The sequence below is a fragment of the Mercurialis annua genome, linkage group LG4 (genome assembly GCF_937616625.2).
Source record: "Mercurialis annua linkage group LG4, ddMerAnnu1.2, whole genome shotgun sequence".
In the NCBI taxonomy this organism is placed as follows: domain Eukaryota; kingdom Viridiplantae; phylum Streptophyta; class Magnoliopsida; order Malpighiales; family Euphorbiaceae; genus Mercurialis; species Mercurialis annua.
In genome coordinates, this window is record NC_065573.1 from 36,660,209 (window position 1) to 36,685,575 (window position 25,367).

Genomic DNA, 25,367 nt, shown 5'->3' on the forward strand with positions numbered 1-25,367 from the left:
TATGTATTAGTATTTTTACATGTATAACTTCTCAAATCTTATTTTTCAACACATAATATTACATGTTATTTAACTAATCCTTTAAATGGGCTATAATTTTTTGTACTAATTTTTAAAATTGTGCTAAATTATCCAAATTAAAAATTTTAGTTAGATTTATAAGAGACCAAAAAATGTCTAGATTTTTGTATTCATTAGAAGCGGCGAAACTATGGCTAGACAGAGTACTTGGGCGTTCGCCTTGGTCGGAGACGCAAATTTCTTTAAATAGAATCCCGATCCAGAATTTTTACAATGGTTGATATGAAAAAATTATCGATTATAATTTTTGTATCTGAATTTAGTATTAGGGTTTCCGTTTTCCTCACTACGCCATTGTCCATCATGCCTGTATAATTTAAAGATACGTACATTTATGTTCAATGTTAATTTTGTTTGTTAAACTTTAAAACTTGCAATCTGATGTAATTATATATGCATATAGCTAGTATAATAAAAGATTAAAGTATAAATGTAATTGTAAACAAGACAGTATGTATTTGGAAGATAGCTAGAGGATTGGCAGGCATAAACAGTTGATTTCCCAATGGGTCATAGAGGAATTAGGAGATTTGAACTGTGTCGTTTTAGACAGATTTGGAAAGGATATATCAGAAATATCAGATATACTAGTTTATACTCATGCCGACCCTAGCAGCAGATGTATATATACATACCCGTGACATTACTATTGTTTTCACGTGCCACTTATTTTATTTGTGCTTTATATTAATCACAATAATATGCATGTGATTAGTCTAATTTAGAGTTTTATTATAATGAGATCTCTTTTTGGGGCTGCTTTGAAGATTTCGTTAAATTTATGTTTTTAAATGTGATTGATAAAGTACTATTGTTTCCATTGTTTTGTTTCGAGCGTAAATTTCACAATGATGATATAATTATTTAATACGCATTTGATTTTTTGTGTTTGCTATTTTCATTTAATTGAAACGTATTATTTGTCGTCGGCTTTTCTGGATTTTGATATTAAAGTATGATTTTGCATATAAATTATAATGATGCCTGAATGCCAAGATTATAAATTTGCTTAATTCGGGTTTCATGGATAATCAGTTGAGAATTGAGATGCAATGCGCATGTAATTAAATTGGAATGACACGTGATTCTCAAAGTCAAATGCCTTGCGACCTAGTACTAGTTCTCAGGTTTTGTCATTCTACTGTCCAATTTACATTCTTGGATTTTCAAGTTCAGGATTAGCTAAAAGTAGGGTAATACTTATAAATTTCTTTTTTCGGTTTAAAATTAATTTTTTACAGTATATTTTAACAGTTTGTTTATATTCGTTCTCTATCTAATCATCGTATTATGTCATCATATTAATTAAGAATCATAAATTAATGGCAAGAAACTAATCCTTTGGTTTTTGTACTTTATCACTTTTATTCAGAACCCTCTCTTCAAAGAATTTATCTTTCCGATCCCTCCACTTATCATTTTCGCGATTTTCATGCCCTTTTCGATGAGTGAAAAAAAATTAACAGTAAAGGGACCTGAAAAACATAGAATATATAAGGCATCAAAATCACGAAAAATAACAAATGAAGGAGTCAGAAAAATAATTTTTTTGAGCTAAGGGCTTTCTGAATAAAATGTTAAAATAGACGGATCTCATATGGATTTAGCCTTAATTAAATAATATTGAATTAAAACACATTATAAAAATTTAACAAAAATAATGAAGTGCCAATTATAAATAAATTTAGAAATTAAATTTGATCAAATGTGTTTTTTTTTCTTGTAAAAAATATCTAATTTATATTTTATTATATTTTAAAATTATTTAAACTGAGTAATGTTCTATGTATAGTTCCACCTGAAGGTAATATAATTTCCATTATTTTCAAACAATGCTGATAGAATGATATATGATTAGAAACAAGAAATACTAAATTAATAAAGCTAATACCAAAGTTATTAGGCTTTGGAGTATGCTCAATTCTTGATGAGCATGAAATTGTGCACAGCCCAAAAAGCCTAATATTGGGCTATAGTTTAATTTTATTTTTGACAAAAAAATATATATTAGTTTCTTCACTTTCTATAGTTAATATTCCTATATATCCCCTTTAAATCAAAAGATTTGAATCATTGTCAAACCCCATTGAATCACCTCATCTTTTTTGGTAGATAACCCATCCCTTTCCATTGATTATATAGTGAGGAAACTAATTAAACTTAATTCTCTCACATCTTTAATTATCAATTTTCCTTCCTTTTTTCCATATCTCAAATACATATTAGAACATGATGATCACCAAAAAAACTATAATCTGTAACTACCAAATTTGTTGCATAACTCTTATCATAAATTTGTGACAATTTTTAAAAAAAATTATGAAAAAATTATAACAGAAATGCTGTCAAAAAAATTTAAAACAAAACTTTTCATCACTAATTTTTCTGGCTAGATTTTCGGCACAAATTAATAGTTCTTTTGTAAACCCCATAAATTTAATTTAGTGATATCAATGAAATTTGTTAAATATGAAAATTTTAGATTTGATTTTTTCCTTTTCCTTATAGTACCAAAAAAAGAAGATGAGAATGAACTTTTAAAAGAAAAAAAATAAATACAAAAGAATTATCCAAAATTATCTACAAGAAGTTGAATTATAATTCCATTCATTTTCTTTTTTGTAGTTTTACATCATGCATACACATTTAACTTTTCTTTCATGTCAAGTCCTTTCAAATTAAAACACTACTAAATTCAAGATACTTTCTTTTTCTATAAGTATTTTGCTTGTCTAAAATTGTTGCCTTCAAAAGGAAGATAAAAGACAAAACAGAAAGGAAAGCTATAAAAAAGGGTAAAAGATATATAAATACAACTCTCATTTTGTTATATATACAAAGATGAGGAGACTTAAAGTATGGCATAAAATGCCAATTCTTTAACCAATATTTGGTAGTATACTTGTTGTTTGGTCATCTTCATGCCAACGAATGTTTGATCCTTTACTGTATAACTATGGAAAACACTTCACATGTTTATACATTCATTTTCAAATTAGAGAAAGGACCACATATTATTTAAGGACAACCATACTATACGTACTTTATTTGAATTTTCAGCTTAGTATTAACCTAAACCATTAATTTAAAATTAGACTTTCTTGTGTCTACAAAGCACGTCGTATAACTAAACAACTTTATATTATTATAATAAGCGAAGAAATTGTATCCGGAATTCTTAATTGATATTTAAGATTTGAAAATTCTATCCATAACTTTGATCATTTTATCAATATATTTCCTAAAAACAGATTTGTACGGTCTCGGTCAATTTTATAATTTTTAACAATAATATCCAACTTCCATTATGAGAAATCAGGGAAAATCTTTATTGATTTTTTTAGAATTCTTTGATTACGATTACACAAAGCTTCATCTAATCTAAATATAAAGATAAAAAAGAAACCGCTAATAACAGAGTGTTTACATGGCAACACCACACTGAATGCGTGATCAGAAAACAGGGAGAGGAGCATGACATGGAATGCTAACATGGCAATATGCACTGAACGTGTAATTAGATCGAGCAGCAACGACAAAATCAAGATCAAGTCGGAAACTACGATTAGGGACTAAGCTTCGGTGCAGTAAATCATCAACATATTAGACTAACTTGATCAGGAAGCAAATGCATAATAGTTGCAATATAATTCAATTAAAGTTATGAAAATTCTCTTTTCTAACCTGATCAATCAAATAAATTCACGTAAGCAGTCCATGTTGAACCAAATACATTCTAAATATATGTTCTTTTCTAATTTGTATATTTATAGGATTAAATTGTCCAAATTTTATTTTAGGGATATAATTGACAAACTGATCAAAGCTAGGTATAGAAAATATAATTTTGCCTAAAATTTATTTTAACATTTAGGCTATAGTTGACATAATGAGGGGTTCATGCTCGGTTGTTGTTCGACATGCCTGAAGCAAACAGTCACTATGACGATCTTTGCTTAGGCTCGGAGGCCCTATCTTGGCATCGGATCTTACCGACGACCCTTTACTCGTGTCGTGCATCATAAACAATTGAAGAGGCCATAGGATTGCAACTAAATAGTATTAATATTTATAACCCCTTATATTAATTTAATATATTTTTATCCCATCTGACTCATCCATGAATACTGTGTAGGTATTGAATTGAGTATTTGAATTCTAGCTCAGAAAAATTGAGAATATATAGGAAGCAATTAATTGGTTGAAAAGAGAGAAATTTAGAAGGGAAAAAAAGAAAGTATCTGGTCAAAACACAAAGGTAGACAGCAATTAACTCAAAAAGAATGGTTTGAAAAAGTAAAGATGAAATGGAATTAAAGAAGAGTGCATTAAATAGAATAGAATATAGAATAGAAATAAGAATGTGGCACTACAAACTCACCCCTAAAAAATCATGTCTTGACCTAAATGCATCACATCTACCCTACATCCTCTTACTTAAAGATTCAATGAACAAGTTCCAACAAGATAAAGAGGTAGGATTGTAAGGCATGCAATAGTAATTTCATTTATTAGAGAGAGATTTATTTAGGAGATTTTTATATATTTTCCTCTCTTATAATGAAAATAATTTAATAATTTTATATTTATTGTCAATTTTATGTGTCAGATTTTGTTTTTCTTTAAAAGAAAACTTTTTAAAAACCTTTAGAATTAAAAAAAGAAAAGATTTTTGAAATTAAAACTTTAAAAGTTAAAATAATAGTACTACTTTTTTTATAAAGCGAGTTTCTAGAATTTGGTTTTTTTTATTTTTGTAACGCATTTTATCGTATCATATCGTATCGTACGAATTGTTTCATATCATATGTTTTAGTATTTTATATTTTCACATAGAAAAGAAGGGTTGAGAAGAAAGAATTAAAGGTAAGAAAATAGGTAGCAATGGGCTCCATAAATATTTGATATGCTATGAGAAGCGAATAAATTGAAGGTGAAAGAGCAAAGAATGTAATGTGAGACCCCCAAATATACCGACACTACATGCAAAACCCAACTACCTTCAACAAATTTCTTTCATTCTTATGTCCTCTCTCACCTACACTTCACATCCCCATCTCACTTTTTTAATTGATTCAAATTTTTTACAAGTAATTAATTCAATTTTTACTGATCTTTATCAATTTTCATTCTAGCAGTATCACTTGACTTGGTCAAAATACTTATTGTCAAAAAGTAAAATACTAAATCTGGACGGATCTATTTTATATTTTTAATCTTTTTAAAAAAGCTCAATATAGAATTGAATAGTATGATTTTTCCATCTTAAAAATTTATAATTTTTAAATTTTCCATTTTAAAATTTATATTTTATCAATTTTGTCTATCTTTTAAAACTTTCAATATAATCTTACTCATTTTATAAAAAAATTATGGACCCGCTATTTATAAATTTAAAAACTATTAAAAGTATAGCGTCTAAGTTTATTTTTATTTTAAATAAGTCTAATATGAAACATATAAAGAGAGAATTTTATCTGTAATTTCTATGAATAAATATGGTACCAATTTGAATATGATGCAAATAAATGAAAAGAAGAGAGAGAGAGAGTGATAATAATTATGAAATAATTACACAATGACAGTGAGAACAAAGTTGTACGCTGTGAAGTAGACATATGAATGCAAATTTGTTAAAGAGAGAGAATGGGCCTCGAAAAGAGGTTCATAAATCCACTTTTCTGCCTCTACACAAAAGATGGTCTGATGTGAGATGTGAGCAAATCATTTTGTAATCGATTACTTATGATTGATTCCATTTTTTTCTTTTTTCTAGAGAAACCCTAATTCCAATACTTCTTCTCTACATAGTCTACTGTACTGTAGTCTCAGCTCTCAAAGCTTTAAATTGGGTCTCTTTTTTATCACCTTTCCCATCTTCTTTGCTGACAAAAGAAAAACAAAAGTGAGACAAAAGAAGCTATCATGAGGCTATCATGACTATATCATTATATATAAAAATTTGCATGTGAAATTGTGCATTATTTTATTATATTATATTCCATGCATGCATGTGTCTTATTAATTCTTGTATGGAAAATTATGAAATAGTGTATTTTTCACTGGTTCTAGGCAGTCAAAATAATAGGGTTGATTTTGATAAAGAAAAGATGAAAATTTGGCATATTAAAGAAAGAGAGAGAGGCTGAGCTTGAGCTTTCACATCATCCTACATTACACCAAAGTCGCTGACCACTGTTGTCTGTCCCGCATTTAAAGCGGGGGAGGGGAGCTCTTCTTTTCTCTGTCTTAATTCTACTTCTTCTCTTCTTCTCTTTTTTATTAGTATTATTTGTCATCAATATTCTATACTCACACCTCTAATTAATAAGAACCAGGTTGTATATATGTTGTTTGTGGCCAGATAAAAAATAATTAAGAAATGAGAATAATAGATTATATATGATCGAAAGAAGAGAGTCGGAGTTGGACGATTAAAAAAATATAGCATCGAAGAGTTTGCACTCTCTTCGAATCAAATTAGTCGGTTCTATTGATTTGTTCAATTTTTTTTGGTTCGGTTAACTTATACCAAAACTTGTCTATTTTTTTAAATTTAAAACCGAATTAATTTAGAAAAAAATTATTTAATCAAAATAGAGTTGTTGGTTCACTTCGGTAATTCGATTCGGTATATATGAAATTTGCATATTCCTACTTACCATCGTGAGGATAGCCACTTGACGCTCTCCTACCACTTCTTAATTAGTTTCGCCTCTGATTGAACATAAAATTAACGAATAAAACTCTTTCATCACTTGTTTTCTCTTATTTTAAGATTTGAATTCAAAAAATTTAATTAATGAAACTTTTATATCATACCATTTGAACCAATATCCGCACATTTCATTTTATCGTTTTCTAAGTTGCTGCCCATTTGTCATTTATTATAGGGTATTGGCTCTATATATGTGAAAGAGTATTTGTGTATTATGTGGACCCTATTGTTTGCTACTTAAAATTTTGTTTGGTGTTAAAGCTCTATAATGTGTATATAATGTATGGTCTTTGTCAATTCCCATACACACATTTTCTCTTCTTTATAATGGGATGGGATATGGGGGGAAAACATAGACAACTCACTGCCACAGATTTTTGTAAATCAATGTACACGTTTTGTGCTTCAATTATGGACACAAAAAATAAAAATTAGACACCTTCTGCAATGGCGGAGCTAGAAATTTTCTTAAAGCGTCAAATTAAAGAAACAAATTCAAATTTCAGTTAATTTAAGTTATTGTTTTCCAATCGTAATGGTGTAATTCCTTGCAAAATTGAGTTTATGAGCTCAAAATTAAGATTAAAAATTAATGCCATATAATCACTTTTTTTTTCGGATTGGCCAAGTTTAGGGAAGCAACTGATGTCTGAGCCTAGACAGATGGAGTGTGAAAACATCGGGATTTTGTTAGCCTTTTAAAGATTCGTTGGGCTTTTACTTCTTTTATAGCCCAACTGAATCAAAATAGATACATGGGCCTTAAGAAAATATTTGAACCGGCCTTACCATACATTAATGATGTAACTGATTTATGAAGAATGCTTACATAAATTACTTCCCCAGTTTTATATGTAGTCATAATTGTATAGCATATCATTAATAATAAATAAATTTAATTTGAAGTTATTTCTATCTCAATAATGTCTAATTTAATTAATTGTGTCATAGACTGTTATCTGTTGTCGGCAGAATATATGTACAAATTTCTGGTAAATGCGAACATGAAAATTGACTTTGCAAATAACGAATATTTTAGCATCAATATATAAAGGGCAAAAAAAGAAGAAGAATGGAGAGTGTTTGTGCTGAAATTTATCAGCAGTGCAATTTTTTAAATTACTTATGAATTTACTTATTGCGTGAAGATTAATGTACGAATTTGGCTTTTGAATTTACTAGAAGTATCTTTCAACATTTGGGTATCGTTGAATTGAAGTAAAAAAACAATAGAGATAGTAAATATAAAAAAGGCTATCTCAAATTTTGATGATCAATAATTTTAAATAATAAATAAAGTTCACTCTTAAGTGGTGTTTGAATAACGTAGGAGCTAATATGTTAGATAAAAAAAGTTAAAACAAATATAAGGAGTATGGAGTTGAAGATCTAATCCAAACTTTATTCAAGCTGGGCCTAATAATCATATTGTGTTAGGCCTCTTTGTAAAGGTATAAGAATTTAATAAATTTTAATCGCTGAAGTTCAAAAACGTTTTATATGCATCTATGACATTCTTTATACAATTATGTTAAAGAAAAATTTGGAAAAACTTCGCTTACATCATATTGATTGTCATATAGTGTGTCCATGTACAAAAAAAAAAGCTAATTGAACTTAAAAAATACTATTTTTTGCTAAAAATGAATAACGGGTTTTCACATGTATTTGTTCTTCTATATATTCTTAAAAATTTTATAATCTTTTGGTTTGTCTTCTGACCTAACAAACGTGGATTGAAAATATTTTTTTTGAAAAATATTTTTAAGCATTTTTGGTATTTGCCTATAAATAGTGCACCTACTTCAACAAAAAAATTCAAACAAAATTTCAAAATAAAAAATCCATTTATAGTGAGAAATATTTTTATGCATTATTTGATCTTTGAATCAATGTTTTATTAAGCTCTATTCATTGGTCTTTCTTAAACTCATCATACTTTTAAGTTAATATGTATTTGTGAGGTTCTTCTACACCAAAAGAATATATTATTGTTGAGAAGTGTTATAAATACATAGGTGAGTAGTTTACCACTTGTAAAGTTTTTGGATTTTGAGAAAGTCAAAGAAAGTAAAATTAGGCTAAAATATTAGTTTTTAATAGTGTTTTTAAAAATCGATCCGGTGAAGTTATCGGTTCAACCTGTTCAATTATTTTCTTTTAAGATAAAAATATTTAAAATTAACGATAAATTTTAGGTTTATAGCGATGGATTTTACCAATTCAATTTAAATACAAATATTTAAATTTAACTACAGATTTTAGGTTTTTAGCGATGAATTTTTCCATTACTAATTCTATTTGACCGGTTTGACCAATTCAACTTCTGATTTGTCCGTTTCTATCCAGTCCAAACAAGTTCGACCAATTTTTTTGGTTTTTAATGTTGTATTTGTAAGGCTTTTTTTTTCTGATCCGAAATAAAATTGGTATTACTATTAATACTCAAGGTGAGGATATTTTGGAAAGTTGGAGTAATTAGTTGCTGAAACACTGTAAAAAATTTTGTGATTATTTTCTAGGGTTAATGTCAAAAAAAATCACGAACTTTACACATTTTCTCATTTTAATCACACAGTTTAAATTTTCTCATTTTCATGCACGAACTACCACTTTTTCTCAAATTCATGCACGGTGCTGAGGTGGCACTCATTCATTGGTGTAAAATGATCTCCACCTCAGCGAATTACACTAATGGAACCGTGACACCTAAACACCGTGCATGAATTTGAGAAAAAGTGGTAGTTCGTGCATGAAAATGAGAAAATTTAAATTTCGTGATTAAAATGAGAAAACGTGTAAAGTTAGTGTATTTTTATGACATTAACCCTATTTTCTAATACTTAACTTTTTTGCTTTCTTTATCTTATGTTCTCTTTAAATTAGCAGTATTTATCTAGTATTTAATCAAAATAATTTTTAAAGTATATTTTTTTATATGCTCAATTTATCCTCTCTCTCTTGAATATTCTTACAGAACCAATAACAATAATTAAAAATAAATATATAACATGTATTTTTGTTAAATACAGACTTCTACAAAAAGTTCTATTTTCGTCTAACTATTTGCAAAAAATTCTGCTCTGTTTTTTGTACAAAAATACGCATTTAGATACGTTTTTAATAGGAATAAATGTAAATCATTGATAGACTATTAGTAGATTTTTGTTATAATTTTGACAAGTGAGAAAAAAACATGTTTTTGTAATTTTTTAAAAAGCATATTTATCTATACTATATAAAAAAGCACGAAAGGGGGGGGACATGCAAATTTACTGAATGATCCTTTTCAGTTTACTACTAAATAAAGGTTTTATAGTCATTAACTAATTAGTCATTTATTTAATTAATCACTATTGTAATTAGAAACCTAGTTAGAATAGATAGTTAAATTATCTCCAAATTAGTTTTTAGCATGTAAAAATTAACTAAATTGTCTCCAAATTAGTAGGAATACCTATCTTTTAGTTTGATTGAACTACAAAATTAAAATAATATATTTGGTCAATATATTATTATTTCAATTTCTATCTTATTATTTTTAAAGATATTATTAATAAAATTAAGTTAATTATTTAATTATGGTTATTATAAAACCAAAAGAAGAATAAATTCAGTATGGAAAAAATTTAATAACCGAATATATTATATATACTTTTACAAAATTTCTTAACTAATTTAATATTAATTATAAATAAAAAATTAATATAATTATAATAAATTTATTAATATGTTCATTAACGTATTACGTTACGAGCCACGTGCATAGCACGTAATGCGAAACTAATATATAAAAAACAATCAAAGCATGGTTTTGTAAAAAAGAAAGCTTACAATTACAAGGCATAATTCCCTCTATTACAAGTAAATGCGTAAAGTTCTGTTTGAGATAATATTGGGCCGTGACATCATTGCTAACATAAGATAAAGGCCCATAACTTGTAAGCCTAAGAAGATAGTCGGTTGATAGGGTATTTATATCTCTTCTAAATATTTGTCTTTCGTTTGCCTCTTTCAAGAGCTGCCTCTATTTCTATTTTTTCTCAAATTTGATCCTTAATTCAATCACTCGATCAGGTACAACCTTAACATCTCAATTAATTTATTCTTGTTTTCTCTGAGATTTTGTTGTTTGTTTGATCTTATTTTGCTTAATTTTCTATTTCTGTTTAATTTTCTTTTCTGCTATTGGATTTTTGAAGTGTTGTTGTAGCAGCAGTAATTGATTTTGTTGGTAATAGTTACTGTTAGTGCTTAATTTGAAGATAATTAATCTAATTAAGGAGATTAGGGTTTAGGATTTTGAATAATTCGAACGTGAAAATTACATTAAGGGAACCTCTATTCTCTTTCCCTAACCTATTCCAGTTTTCCTAACCCTAAACACAGCAGCGCCGCACGTTCTTCTTCTTCTTCTTCTTCTTCTTCTTCTGATTTTTGGTCTTGAAGTGTCTGATTGCTAAAAAAAGGTAAAAAAGAGCACGCTTTTTTCAAATTTTCGGGCGCATAAAGCGCTCTCCTGACTGAAGGCGCCTCGACTGGATGGTCTAGAGATGCCATCAGTCGCCTAAGCGCCTTTGACTACACTGATATATAGAGATGTTTGTATTTGTTTTTTAATTGTTTTATGCTGTGTTTTCCAGCCATGGCTGAAGAAGCAGGCATGTTTATGGTTCGCCAGACCGTAGGAAGTGTGTTATGCTGTAAATGTGGCATTCCGATGCAGCCCAATGCTGCTAATATGTGTGTTAAGTGTTTACGCTCCGAGATTGACATTACGGAAGGTTTGAAGAAGCGTGTCATCATTAGACATTGTGATGAGTGCGACACCTATTTGCAGCCGCCTTATACGAGGATTAAGGCCCAGTTAGAATCCAAGGAGCTGCTGGCATTTTGTATTAGAACGTTGGACTTGAAGCGTTCTGGTGTGCATTTAGTTAATCCAGAGTTTATTTGGACGGAGCCTCATTCAAAGAGGATCAAGCTCAAGTGTACAGTTCGGAAAGAGGTTCTTACTGGTGCAATTCTCGAGCAGTCGTATGTTGTTGAGTTTGTTCAGCAGGAATCTATGTGTGATTCTTGTTCAAGAGTTCAGGCTAACCCTGATCAGTGGGTTGCTTCTGTCCAACTCCGACAGCATGTTTCTCATAGACGAACGTTCTTTTACTTGGAGCAAATGATCTTGAAGCATGATGCTGCTGCCCGTGCAATTAAGATTAAGCAGATGGATCAAGGTATTGACTTTTTCTTTGGAAGTAGAAGTCATGGCAATAAATTTGTTGAGTTTGTGGGTAAAGTTGCTCCTACCAAGTATCGCACTGATAAAAAGCTTGTATCTCATGATATTAAGAGCAACAACTATAATTACAAATATACGTTTTCTGTTGAAATCCCCCCAATTTGCCGTGAAGATTTAATCTGTCTGCCTCCAAAAGCTGCAAATAGTTTGGGGAATCTTGGTCCTCTTGTGATCTGCACAAAAGTGACAAACAATATAGCTTTATTGGATCCCTTAACTCTTAGATACTGCTACTTGGATGGAGATCAGTACTGGAGGTCATCCTTTAAGTCTCTACTTACTAGCAGGCAGCTTGTGGAATATATTGTATTAGATATTGAAATTATTGCTCCTGAAGTTACTATTGGTGGTACAAGGTATGCTTTGGCTGATGCCCAAGTAGCTCGCATATCAGATTTTGGTAAAAACGATATCATTTTCTTTGTAAAAACGTATCTTGGCCATATTCTGAAACCTGGCGATCAAGCCCTTGGTTACGACCTGTATGGTGCTAATACTAATGATATTGAGCTTGACAAATACAAAGGTCTAGTCCTTCCAGAAGTGATCTTGATAAAGAAAAGCTACGAAGAGAAGCGCCTGAGAAAACGTGGGAAGCCTCGTGCCTGGAAGTTGAAGTCCCTCAACATGGAAGTCGATGACTCGAGAAGAAATGACCAAGAAAAGCAAGACACAGAATATGAACAGTTCTTGAGGGATCTGGAGGAGAACCCGGAATTGAGGTTCAATGTATCGTTGTATCGCAATGAAGAATATCAGCCGTCAGAGATGGCGTCTGTTACCGATGGGGAAGATGCACCGACTGTTCCGCTGGAAGAGTTGCTTGCTGATCTTGATCTAAGTGATATGGAAGATGACGGCGATAATGAAGGTGACGATGGCATGAAGGAATGAGTTTTAAGTTGATGTTTTTAAGTTTAGCTTGAAATGATCATTTGATCAGAGTGGCTATGTATTTTTGATTGCTTTTAAGTGGAATTTGGTTTTCTAGTTATTTCTAGAAGCTTGAAGTTTGATAGATTGTCTCCTACCTTCTGGTAACAAGTAAATGCTCATATCCAGGTTTCTAGTTCTTAAAACAAATCATAATTCTTTGTATTTCAATTCATAGTCATGAATTTTTGAATTTTTAATTAAAATCACACAATTTGTTTGATGTTAATTTCTTAATAACTTCATTAGATATTTACTTTTTTGGTGCATTCATGTCTTCAAAATTGAATATTTTATTGGCTTAATATATCTGCGTGTCCCTGCACTTTTCTATTTTTGCATATAAGATCCCTGCACTAAAGTATCCCATTATTAAATCCCTGCACTTTAACTTCCATCATCCCAAGGTCCCTCTGTTAAGGTTCTGTTAGCGCGTGCAGTACACGCGCCGTTAATGAGACTAGTATTAAATATTGTAGTTTGATATATACAAATAAGGTACCTGCACTTTTAATTTATACAAATAAGGTCCCTACACTTTAATTTATGTAAACAAAGTTCTTGTAATTGTTTTCATATAAAAATCTATTTTAATAAATCTATTTTAAAAAATATATAATTTTTAAATAATAATATAAGATGTTAATGTAATTTAATTAACTTTTTATAATGTTTAAATTAACAATAAAAATATTTTTTAAATTAATAAAAATATTATTATTTCTTATTTTTTATTAGAAATGGAAGCAGTAAGCTTTATTTTGTAAGTTTATATAACACACTCAAATTCAAAATCGACATATATGAGGATCGACGTCTGTTTACTTTTTTTTTGAGAATACGTCTGTTTACTTCTGTAAGTGCGATTATTAATAAATACTATTAAAATTAGTTTTATTAATAAAATGATTGGTATAAAATATCATTTTAATAATTAATAAATACTATTAAAATTAGTTTTATTTAGGTTAGTTAATATTTACTTTTAAAAAATAAAAAATCTAGTTCACTTTTATTTTTTAATATAATTAAAGAATTAATTAATTTTATTTTTTATTTAAAGTTAAGTAATTTATAATTTAAAGATTTAATAAAATTATATTAACAATCATTTTATCAAAATAAATATGATTTAAGTATTAAAGTACATTTCGTGAATGAGGCCCTTACTCAAGAAATATTCAACATTAGTTTAAAAAAAAAATTAAAAGTAACATAAAAGTTATTAAGAAATTAGAAATTCATTCAGACTTCCGTTTGATATGTCTTCTTTAAAAATGGAAGTAGATAGCTCGAACTTGTAAATTTATATAACATACTCAACTTCGAAATTGATATATATCAAGATCAACGTCCGTTTACACCTATAAGTGCGATGTTATCATATTATTTAAAAAATAAAATTTATCGGTATAGAATATTATTTTAATTATTTAATAAAAAATATTAAAATTCGTTTTATTTCTCTAAGTTTATGTTTATTTGTTAAAAAAATTAAATTCACTTTTATTTTCAACATAATAAAATAAATAAATAATTTTTTTTTATTTATAGATGAATAGTAATACATTAAACATTCAGTAAGAATGAATGAAATTTTCAATAAAATAATAGCTAAAAGATATAATTTTTGACATTATTATTATTTAAATATGTTAAATTCGTACCCTATTGGTTTTAATATTTTATACTTAAATTTAATTTTATTAAACTAAAAATTAATGCATATTTATATATAATCTCAACATTTAAAAGTGCAGGGACGTAACATTAAAAAATTAAAAGTGCAGGGATCTAAAATTAAGAAAACTGAAAGTGCGTTAACGGCGTCAACACTCGCCTTAATAGAGGGACCTGGCGATGATGGAAGTTAAAGTGCAGGGATTTAATGATGGATATTTTAGTGTAGGGACCTTATGTGCAAAAATAGAAAAGTGCAGGGACACGCATATGTATTAAGCCTATTTTATTTTAGAAAGTGTTGCATAATCAAAAAAGAGAACCATTATTGATTCATTAGTAATTGATTTGAAACAGACATAACTAGTTAATTTTTAAGTAAATCAAATACAACTATTTCTTTTTTGATCTTGTAACTAAAATTTGTGCTATAATAATCTACTCGTGCATCGGCATAGCACTATATTTCTGTTTTGAACAAGTTCATATGTATGTATCTTACAGATTCAGAAGAACAATTTAAAAGGAACCATCTGCAGTACTGTTTTGAACAAGTTCATATGTATGTATCTTACAGATTCAGAAGAACAATTTAAAAGGAACCATCTGCAGTATTTATCTATTCCGTGAAAGAACTCAGTTTTCTTTATATAAACAGAGATTGTGAAGTAAGTATAGAACATAGATAACTTAAACTTCCATATTATTATTATTACATTCAACTTCCGCACGCATAGTCTACTGGTAGGGATGTTGTAATTCGACCTGAGAGTCTCTAGTTCGATTCTCCCTTTCCCGTTATAATAAAAAAAAAATCATTATCTTTCAAGTCCATCACTAATATTAATAGCAAAATCAAAAAATGTTCACTGAAAAAGATACATTATGATCAACTATTTATCAGAAATATTTGTTACAAGCAAGTTACAAAGAATGTTCAAAAAATACTTATATATACTACCAAATTAATAATTAGACTATATATAGAGAGAGAGACAGAAATCAATAATTCTGCAGCTGACGATTTCGAGATCTAAGATCATATCTTCTTCTTGTTAAAGATGTTAAACTTGAAATTGAGTTCTCAGCAACTTCTTCTGGCATAATGAAATCAGGATCTTCCAATCTATCAACTTCATCTGGTAACTCAGTTTCAACAAATGAAGACCAATTTATCTCATCATCATCCCATAATGACTGTTTATAAATCCTTAGCACAGCATTAACCTTTTCATTTACTTCTAGTATAGCATGATGATTCAGAACTTCCAAGTCCCTGCACAGGTTCATCAGAATCAGCTTCACAATTTCAGAAAGCGTTTTTAGAAATGAAAAAGAAAAGGAAACACCGAAATGTAGGAATTGAAAAGTTTTTGTGCAATATAAGTGATACGCAATTCGAAATATATCATTTAAACCAAATCTAAAATCACAAAATCTTTTGCTTACTTGTATGTGCAAATGGCATATACAAACTGACTGAAAGCAGAAGCTGCATAGAACAATCTGACAGAATTAATTGCCCAAGTTGGTTTCTCAATGTTATCTGCTGTTGATCTAAATACTACAACTTCTATCAAGAATGAAACAATGAGACCTGCCAAGGACAAAATAAAGATTTCAGAAATGAATTTAGAGAAGAACAGAAAAATGAAGGACTAGAAAAGATTGAAAACATACCAATATAAAGCCTGGCTCTTATGCTATATGTTTGCTTGGTGCTAGTGAGCATGTAGACAACAAAGATCGACATAAAGTAGATGAAAAAAGATTTAAGTATTCGCGATTCGAGGAGCATTGCATTATGCAAAGCAAACAGTTTGTCTAGTGCAATGAAGATGCTTTCTTGTTTTGATTCAAAAGCTTCCTGCAAAACATATGGAAGTTTTTTAATTATGGAATTATAAAATTTTAAAGTCAATAAAGTAATAATTTAATGGAATTAACAAACCTGAGCAGCCAATATTGATTTCGAGTTTTCAATCAAATGATCATGGACTTGCTGAATCTGCTGTTGCCTCTGGAGAAGTTCTTCCTGCTGTTTACGGCCGTATTCTGCAAAACTTTGAAGTGTACTCCTGTAATTTGACAGATCATATTAGATTCATGCATACAGTTAGTATGGTGATCTACTATGTTGCATGAAAACTTAACGAGTCCTACGTTTCGACATTTCATTTCCCGTTACTGAAAACGCTTCTAAATTATCTATGTTTATTTGTTTTCAAATGTTACCTGCTCTCCTCTAATGCTTCTGATTGAAATTCAGTAATAAGTTGAAGGCCCTTCAATGCAGTAGATTGTCCATCTATAAGAAGTTGCTGCTTATCCAAGGATTTCTCTGCCTTAACCTCAATCTCATCAGCCGAAATTTGCAGACTTTGCATCTTCAACGACATCGTTTCTCCAACTACACCAATCTGTTTCTCTATTTCAACTGCTTCATTCCTTAGATTATCCACTTGTTGCCCTAAATTGTTGTAAGAATCTTGAATTGTCTCCATTCCTTCCTTCAGCTTGTCATTCATCCTCACCTGTTCGTTCCGCAGCTCGGATTGCGAATCTGCTATCTCTTTGGATTGCTTGTAGACAGATTCTGTATGCGTAGACAGAATATCCACGTTCTGCTTTACATCTTTTGTTGCTTGAGCTACATTATGAACATGAACATCAACTGAAATTAGGGTTTCATGAATCTCGTCCGAGCTTTTCGACAAAGATTCTGTTTTTTCATGTATAACTTGTAATTGATCTGTAGTAAGCTCTGCTGAATCTTTAAGATCATTCACTAGGCTTTCCATCTTCTGCTTAAAGGAATGTGCCCTGGAAAACATTCATAAACAAATTCTGTCAGAACTAATAAAACATCAAACGAAGAATTATATATGTACATAAATTCATGGACTGTAGCAAATTTTACAATTTTAATACGAAATTTTAATTGAAATGATTGGTGTTTCGAATACTTAACTGTAACTGATAGCAGATGGAATTGGTTTCGAGTGCGAATTCAAGGTAAACTTTATGTTCATTATCATTTAATTTCTTGAGACAATTAAGCATAGAAGATTTAGTGTCACAATTAGGAAAAGATGGCCTTCCAGAATCCTTTTGAAAGCAATCACTAAGATGCCAAGCCAATCTTGATCTTTTTTCTTCAACAGCAAGAATCTGAGAGCAGCCAGCAAAAAGCTGCTGATATGCATTTTGCCAACAAGAATTTGAACCTTGAAGTTTGTTCTTAGCATTTTCAATAAGTTTCATTCCCTTCTCATCTTTAAGTCCATCAATTGAAAATTCTGCTACAGAATTACCATACAAGTATTTTCTCCCTGAAGAATTATCGGTATCGGCCGACGGGTTGTTGTTTGATGAAGAGGAAAACCATCCCCATGATTGGATGCACTTCGGAGAAATTGCCATTAAAATCAACAGAAAATAAACCTTAAAATACTTACCCATTTTTATTTCCTGCCTAGAGCCTGCATGTTTAAAGCAGATTAGCTAGGTTTTATATAGTTAAAGAGAGACTTGGAGTGCAAGAAAAGTTAAAAAAAACAACCATATGTGTAGAAATTTTAGTGCGAAGCCGATTCTTTTGAAATTGAAAAAATATTGAAGTAAATATTGCTATCAAATAAGGAAAAGACAGAAATAGAAACTTATGAAGTAAGGAGAGTGCAATGAATATAATTAAATAATTAACTCTTTTAAGTATGGACTTTAAGAGAGAATAAACTTTACAATCAACCAATAACACTCTCTCATCATTGATGTAACGTATTCGTTATTTTAATTGATTAAATGTATCTAATTTTCCAATTAAAATCAAGAATAAATGTAAAAATTAAACTTAATACCAGTTTAGCAAATTCAAAAATGGAAAAATTAACCTCAAGAAAGGCAAAAACTGGAAGATACATAGCCTAATTTTGGTATAATTATCATTTCTTAAAATGGTATAGGAAAATTCGAAAATTAATTTATAAGAAAATGATTAGATAAGTTGCTTCTAACTTAATTATTTTCTTCCATCATTAAAAAAACTGTTGGACAAAAACAGAAAAACAAGAAAAGTAAAAAAAAAAAAGGTTTTCTCAGGAAACAAACAGAAATCATAACACATTAATACCCATCAGAAGATCATTGAAGACCCAAAAAGAAATTCATGCATGCAGAAACAGAGGAAGGGAGAGATTGACCTGTGTGTATGATGAATCAGAATTTGAAAAATTTGTAACCACCAACTATCAAACCTTTTTTGTGTTGTATATATATATATATTTATGTATTTAATCTATAATTATGTATTTGTGTGTATAATATGGAGTTTGGATTGAAAAGACATGGTGACGCTTGGGAATTATAAATTGAAGGGAAAATTAATGGAAGTTATAACAGCAACAAACAGATGCATTTGGTGCCTTTTGTTTTTTTAACCATCTTCGAGTTTTTGTTAAATATTTTTCCTTTTCTGCAATTCTTTCTTTTCCCCAATTCGTTTTTATTAGATGCAATTTTTTTTTCTCTTGAATTTTTCTGCTTGCCCACAATTTAACCATTGTCAATTACTTGGTTTTCTTTGATAAAGCTTTCTTTATTGCTTTTTCAGGAATTATGTTGTGGTTTTTATATATTTTTTTGCGGCTGAGTTTCTTTTGATGTCTTCACTCTTCATTACAGTTCTGCAACTTGGTAGACCACAATCATCGGATTTCATGTCTTTAATTTGAATAATTTTAGTTTTAGGGTTTCGGAGAGTAGATGAAACTGAGGGGAATTTGGGGTTTGAGTGAAAATTAGGGATTTGAGTGAAAATTAGGGGAAAAATTGTTACTTTTTTTTAACTTAAATGTCAATTTGCTTCTTAAATTTGCACGCAATGAACAATCAACTCCAAAATTATCTTTTTTGTACCAACTAGTCCTTAACAGTATTTTTTTTTACCAATTACACCGATATTTCAACTTTGGAAACAACTATAGGAGTTAATTGAAGAACGAATTGGATTAAATAATAAAACAATTGAGCTAACTGATACAAATAAATATATGTATGGAAATAATTGATAAAAAAAGTTTATTTTGTTATTAGTTGCCTTAAATTCAAGAGGCAAACTGATATTAATCTTTTCTTCTTCTTTAGATATGTACACTCCCTAATCTGTATTGGTATCCAGCACAAAATGATTCTATTCTATGGTTACTTTGTTTTTTACAAAGTAAACCTTGCTTGGTTCATTCTTTATCCTTGGATGAAATTCATCACATTTATTCAATGGTGAAATGGACAAAGTATGCTAAAAACAAAGTTTAGTCTTTCCCCATTACATAAACTATATTTTAAATTCTACCGTTATGTATAATAGACCTGATACAGATAAAAAAAAATCACATTTATGTAAAACAATGTTCTGTGTGGAACTTGATTACCATCAATCAAGCAATGAGCTTCAGAGAACAATTACAGGAAATTAATGAAAAGCACCCCTTCTTCAATTCATAACAATTATAAAACATTCAAATTTATCCCTGTAAGCTTTAGGGCTCTTCTTATACACTAACATTGCATATCACAACATCAAAGTCAAGATCAGATAGCAAACTAACTGCTTTATAAGAATTAAAAAGCTGATCCGTGGTGGTTCTGCGTCCTGCTATACAAAAGAGACGATATTTTAGAGCAGAGAAGTCGAGTGTTCGTCTTCTCAAGGAGCTACAGTTTCAATGTCAGGTCTGGTGTTGAATTGTCCAACTCTGCTGATGGAGTTGCTTCCAAAAAATTGATATTTGAGTTTCCTGTGAGTAAAAAGCTCGGATGATGTGTATTATCCGCTGCAGCTACGTGGCGGAAACTACCCGGCCATAATAGTTCTGCCTCGTCTTCGTCCACGAAAATTGGCAGACCGAGATATCCCTGATCGAATCTAGCACTACTTCTAATCTCTTGTGGCCTTAGGGACGATGCAAAGTTTTGATGCCCTGAAGAGTGTGCTTTGATTCCCAAATTTCGGAATGACGATCCATGTAACGGCAAAGATGACAAGCTGACATACCTCTCGGCGGAGAATATACCCATTCTCATTGCCCGTTTCGCTAGTGTTCTTTCTCTCTTATGTGCATTCTGATGACCACCAAGTGCCTGTGAACTGAAGAATTTTCGTTGACAGTAGTTGCAAGAAAAGACTCGCGGTATGGCTGCTGCAGTAGTACGTGAGGGAGGTTCATTGCTACTTTCGCTAGTGCTCGACAATGAGAATCCTGCTGAGTCCCTTCTTCCCATTTCGTCATTCTTGAAGCAAAGGGTTAAGTCGAGCGAAACGGGTTCTGAACCGGATTGATGAGCAGCTACGGCATTTGTGAAATTGGAAGAATTAGTGATGCTGTCATTGGAGGGACCGGCTGAGGTTTCGTGGGTGGATAAGTTGGAAGCTACTTGGCTGCTAATCTCAGAATCATTTTCTGAAGAGGCCTCCACTTCAAGATCAATGGTTGGTTTCATTCTGAAGTTGAATGGTTTACTGAGAATCTACTTAGCATTCTAGAGCTTTTGAGAAAATAGTCTGGTTGCACTGTTCAAGTATTGAAACTAGATGATCTTCGACCTGAAAAAGTGCGGCAAGATCAGCGCTTTTGCTGTTTCGAAGTTTAGTTTTTGTGAACTGCCTTCCATTATAGCAAACAAACCATTAGAAAAAGGGTTGGGATAATAGCAAAAATCCAACATTCTTAAAAGGAAAGGCAAATCCTCACACGGATAAAGTATGAAGAACAACTAATATCCTATTGTAGTACGGAAACAGCAACACGGCATAGGAAACGTTAAAATGGGAAACGACAAAACAACATTTGTTACATGAATAGGTTATACATATAGATAAGTTTCGGAGTTTCAGAAGCGTTTCCAAAAATGAAAATGAAACACCAAAAAGTAGAATTTGAAAAGTAATGTGAAGCATAAATCTACTTCAAGAAAGGAAAACAGAAAAAAAGAAAGTAAAGACAGTATGCTAGTTATGTTTTCTAAATTCTAAAAGATTAATATGGTAACAAATACTAGTTGTTCAATGATCAAAGGTGGAGGGCTAGGGTTATGCACTTCTCCACTCTATTAAAGCTTGAAAATAGGGGCCTGACCTATTTTGTTACCCTCCTAAATCCTAATCTAAGCAAGTCCAGTCTGTGTGCAGAACAGAACAATCAAAATTTCAAGAGTTCATGTCATATTTCCTAAAATCAGATGTTAGAAGGTTATTTTTAGTTGAAAAGTACTAATCAGACAATTAATTTTGTACTGTCTGTGCACTGATGAAACTTAATTCAATATTTCCAGATTCAAAAATGTAAAAAATTACTACTGCTGAACACTAACTAGGGGTGTAATCAAGCCGAGTTGAGTCAAAATACTGTTAAGTTCAAGCTCTAGTACATATTATCGAGCCAAGCCGAGTCGTAACACTGTCAAGTTCGAACTCGACTCTAATCTAATCCACTAGTAGCCAGCATATATAGTTACTGCATGGTAGTAGATATGATATGAACAAAACAAGTCCTACATAACCAAACCCAAAATTAGACTTGAAATTTAGCATATGTAGGCCATTTTTGTTTTAGTTTATAGTTTAACTGAAACATAAACAGATCCATCTTCCAGTAATTAAGTACTCTTAAAGTAAATTAATATAAGTAAACCTGTGAATGAGATGAAAATGAAAGGAAAAGAAAACCCCACAAACAAACAGACACTACATCTGTGTTAAAAACTAACATATGATCAAACAAGGAATTGATCCCTCACTTAAAACCCAAACAAAGAATATAAAATATATAAAGAAAAGACCAAACATTTAAAGAAATAAACACTAAATCATTAAGACAGTGTTGTTTTGAAGCTAAAAACAGCAAAAATAGTAAGAATAGAGTAGATAGAGGTTTCATTTCATACCATTCTTGAACAGCAAAGTGAAGTTGACAGACAGAGGTTTGTGTAATGGAGGATGCCCAGTGCCTAAAAAATGGAGACAATAGTCCAAATGGGGCTTTTAAAATTAGTTAAGCTCTCATCATTTCTAAAGACAAAGTAGGCAGGCTTGTGGGTTTCTTTTGTTTTTGCAAAATAAATGAAGACAGATAAACTGCGAGAGAATGGTGGCTTTTTATGTTTTTTTGTTTATTTTTGGCAAACCAAAGGTAATTAAGAAGAAAGTGGGGTGAGTCGCATAATAAACCGAAAAATTGGGCTTTATAAAATTTTCAGTTCAAGCTCGACGGATATTCGATTTCGAGTCTCGACTCAAATCGAATGTAATAAAAAATTAGAAAAAACTTGAAAATTAACATGTTTAATGTAATTTAAAAAATAATATAAATATAAAGTTCAACCGATATAAATAATATATATCTAAATTTTAAAATATACAAAATTAGTATAATAATAAAAATCATTACTATGTGTTAGATGTTCATTTTGATTCACGAGCTCTACGAGTCGCTTTAATTGATAAGTGAATTTGGTTTGAAATTAAATTTGAATAATTCGGGATTTAATTTTGAATAATTCGTGAATTGCTTAATTTGTAATTATTTTAATATAAATGTTGCAGTTTTAAAAAAGAAAAATAAATAAGTAGTAAATGTATAAAAAAAAGTAATTGGTCGTTGAGGTTCAATTTGTTTATACAGTTTTTTCGGTTCAAAGAGATAAATTGGTTAGTTAGGTTGGTTAGGTTCGGTTCGATTCTTAAAACAATATGACTTTTGAATCGGTAAAGCTAAATAAGGCAAAAGCAAAGAATATGACATCATAGTCTCCAATTGTTTTGAAAAAGAAAACTCAAACTCTCCCTCTCCCCAAACTTTAAGCTCATCTTTTAGGGTCAGGTTTACTTTGCAAGCCAAAACAAATCACAAGATAACAACTGTTCAATACAAAGAAAAAAAAGTACCATCCATTTCTCCAACTTGAGATTCGGATATAGTCGAATTAATCAATTGAAAATTTAGTTTTTACTTTTTTTAGTTTGATTTTCACTAAAAAAATAAAAAAAAATGTTAGATAAATCAATTTCATTAGATTTTTGGTAAGACTTAAATATTAGTTTGCGCTCTATTTATAGATTGTGAATGTAACACTAAATTAATTATTTTAATAATTAATATTAAAAAATCATTATCTGGTTAATCAAAATAATTAACCGAGCCAATTGATTATAAAATTCATATTACATATATCTTGATTTTGATTAATAAAATTGATTATATTTAATCCGATTCGATTAGAATCAATAACCGAACCGACCGGAAAACACACATATCCCCAACTACAAGTTTGATAAGAACATCAAGTCACATACACAAAAGAAAAAAAAAGAGTCCCACAAAAAGATTCTCAATCTCTCCACTCTAAAAAAGTTCCAATTTTATTTTCAGATAATTCCATAGTGCATGGGGTCACCTCTTTTATTCATCAGAACCACCATCACCTTTCTTTCTACCTTTGATCATCACAATATTTTTTTTATTGCATATAATGCCATGCCTATTTTTGTATTTTATTTTTATTTTCTACTTTCTTGATGTAAACTTTAATTTCTTTAACCCACCAAAATTCAAAAGGCACATGTCCCTTGCACCTCTACCTATTATTTTACTCTGCATTATTGTTGCTTTATTCTTGTATTATTTTTTTGTAATTTAAAGAGGATCTTTGTGTTTATATGGTTTTGCTTGCTTTTCAAAGTGTAGTAGTCCATGTAAAATATTCATGGTAGGAACCAATTATGACTATTAGTATCATTTGTTTGTGTAAATATTCTTTTGCATCAAAGTTATCTTTACTATATTTATTCTCTTTCATTTTTTTACAAACAAACTGATCTTACTAGTATCATATCCACATTGGTTTTAATACGATTAACAAAAGAGTTGTTTTGAAGAAAAACTATCAATTTAAAGTGTCAAAAGTTGTTGAACAAGTTTGAAGATATACATAAGTATGGCATCCGAACTAACGGGTTGTGTTGAGTGATAAAAGATACATGTTCTCCGGCTACTGCGACCTTAGCCAAAATATTTGCCTCGTTGTTCTCAACTCTTGAGATCTGTTGGAGCTCTCATTTTACTCGTATCCTTTCTATGTTATATCGAGTGGTTTGATTTATCCAAATACGTCATCATCTACAGTCTTTTGCTTCGAAGGTGCCTTATATGTGTGAATCCTCAATAAAGAGATTATATCAGTAGCAGAAATAATTTTTAAGATGTTCGATAATTTCTACCATTTTCAAGGTGTTCGATAATAATGATCACCGAATAATAATTGTAGATGGATCAAATATTTTTTTTAATGTCGTTTAGTCTAAAACAATTTAAAAAATGTCATATAATATGTCTTTCGATCTAAAAACATAATTGAATGGCGTATCGTTGATAAAAAGAATTACGCCCCACCTAAATAAAGTTTATTATTCAACCTCTAATTATAATTAACACAAATATTATTACTAAACCCATACTATAGTATGCCATACTATATTTGTTTCGTAGAGACAAGCTAGAGGGCTACTATAGATAGGGTCATGCAATCACGACATGCCTATGAATTAGGGGCATCAGAAACCTAAGACACATGTTAATATAATATTAGTAGGAATACTTA

The 25,367-nt window shown here is 30.1% G+C and overlaps 3 protein-coding genes across 6 annotated transcripts; 1 reads left to right on the forward strand and 2 right to left on the reverse strand.

The window, feature by feature from the left end:
- Positions 1–10,772: 10,772 nt before the first annotated feature.
- LOC126678078 (uncharacterized) lies at positions 10,773–13,116 on the forward strand. 2 transcript variants are annotated; one of them, XM_050372947.2, is made up of 2 exons: positions 10,773–10,876; positions 11,443–13,116. In XM_050372947.2, the coding sequence occupies exon 2, from the start codon at positions 11,445–11,447 to the stop codon at positions 12,990–12,992; it is 1,548 nt and encodes a 515-aa protein (XP_050228904.1). In that variant the 5' UTR covers positions 10,773–10,876; positions 11,443–11,444; the 3' UTR covers positions 12,993–13,116. The 2 variants fall into 2 exon arrangements, with proteins under 2 accessions (XP_050228904.1, XP_050228905.1); XM_050372948.2 differs by lacking the exon at positions 10,773–10,876 and adding an exon at positions 10,954–11,268.
- A 2,460-nt stretch (positions 13,117–15,576) lies between these two features.
- LOC126676506 (protein GAMETE EXPRESSED 1) lies at positions 15,577–18,230 on the reverse strand. The gene is made up of 6 exons (XM_050370723.2): positions 17,683–18,230; positions 16,947–17,534; positions 16,663–16,789; positions 16,392–16,578; positions 16,161–16,308; positions 15,577–15,987 (listed from the first exon to the last, which is right to left on the reverse strand). The coding sequence occupies exons 1-6, from the start codon at positions 18,171–18,173 to the stop codon at positions 15,714–15,716; spliced, it is 1,815 nt and encodes a 604-aa protein (XP_050226680.1). The 5' UTR covers positions 18,174–18,230; the 3' UTR covers positions 15,577–15,713.
- Positions 18,231–20,184: 1,954 nt separating this feature from the next.
- On the reverse strand, positions 20,185–22,875 carry LOC126678966 (zinc finger protein 4-like). 3 transcript variants are annotated; one of them, XM_050373894.2, is made up of 2 exons: positions 22,656–22,875; positions 20,185–21,372 (listed from the first exon to the last, which is right to left on the reverse strand). In XM_050373894.2, the coding sequence occupies exon 2, from the start codon at positions 21,210–21,212 to the stop codon at positions 20,427–20,429; it is 786 nt and encodes a 261-aa protein (XP_050229851.1). In that variant the 5' UTR covers positions 21,213–21,372; positions 22,656–22,875; the 3' UTR covers positions 20,185–20,426. The 3 variants fall into 3 exon arrangements, with proteins under 3 accessions (XP_050229851.1, XP_050229852.1, XP_050229850.1); XM_050373895.2 differs by having other exon boundaries at positions 20,185–21,376; XM_050373893.2 differs by having other exon boundaries at positions 20,185–21,315; positions 22,656–22,874.
- Positions 22,876–25,367: the final 2,492 nt, after the last annotated feature.

What these genes read in the sequence shown, in the direction of transcription:
- LOC126678078 (XM_050372947.2), top strand. Translation starts at nt 11,445, where the DNA reads ATGGCTGAAGAAGCAGGCATGTTTATGGTTCGCCAGACCGTAGGAAGT.
- LOC126676506 (XM_050370723.2), bottom strand. Translation starts at nt 18,173, where the DNA reads ATGGGTAAGTATTTTAAGGTTTATTTTCTGTTGATTTTAATGGCAATT. An exon ending in AAGAGCCAGGCTTTATATTG is followed by an intron (nt 16,309 to 16,391) that starts GTATGTTTTCAA and finishes TGTCCTTGGCAG; the next exon opens with GTCTCATTGTTTCATTCTTG. An exon ending in TATGCCATTTGCACATACAA is followed by an intron (nt 15,988 to 16,160) that starts GTAAGCAAAAGA and finishes GAACCTGTGCAG; the next exon opens with GGACTTGGAAGTTCTGAATC.
- LOC126678966 (XM_050373894.2), bottom strand. Translation starts at nt 21,212, where the DNA reads ATGAAACCAACCATTGATCTTGAAGTGGAGGCCTCTTCAGAAAATGAT.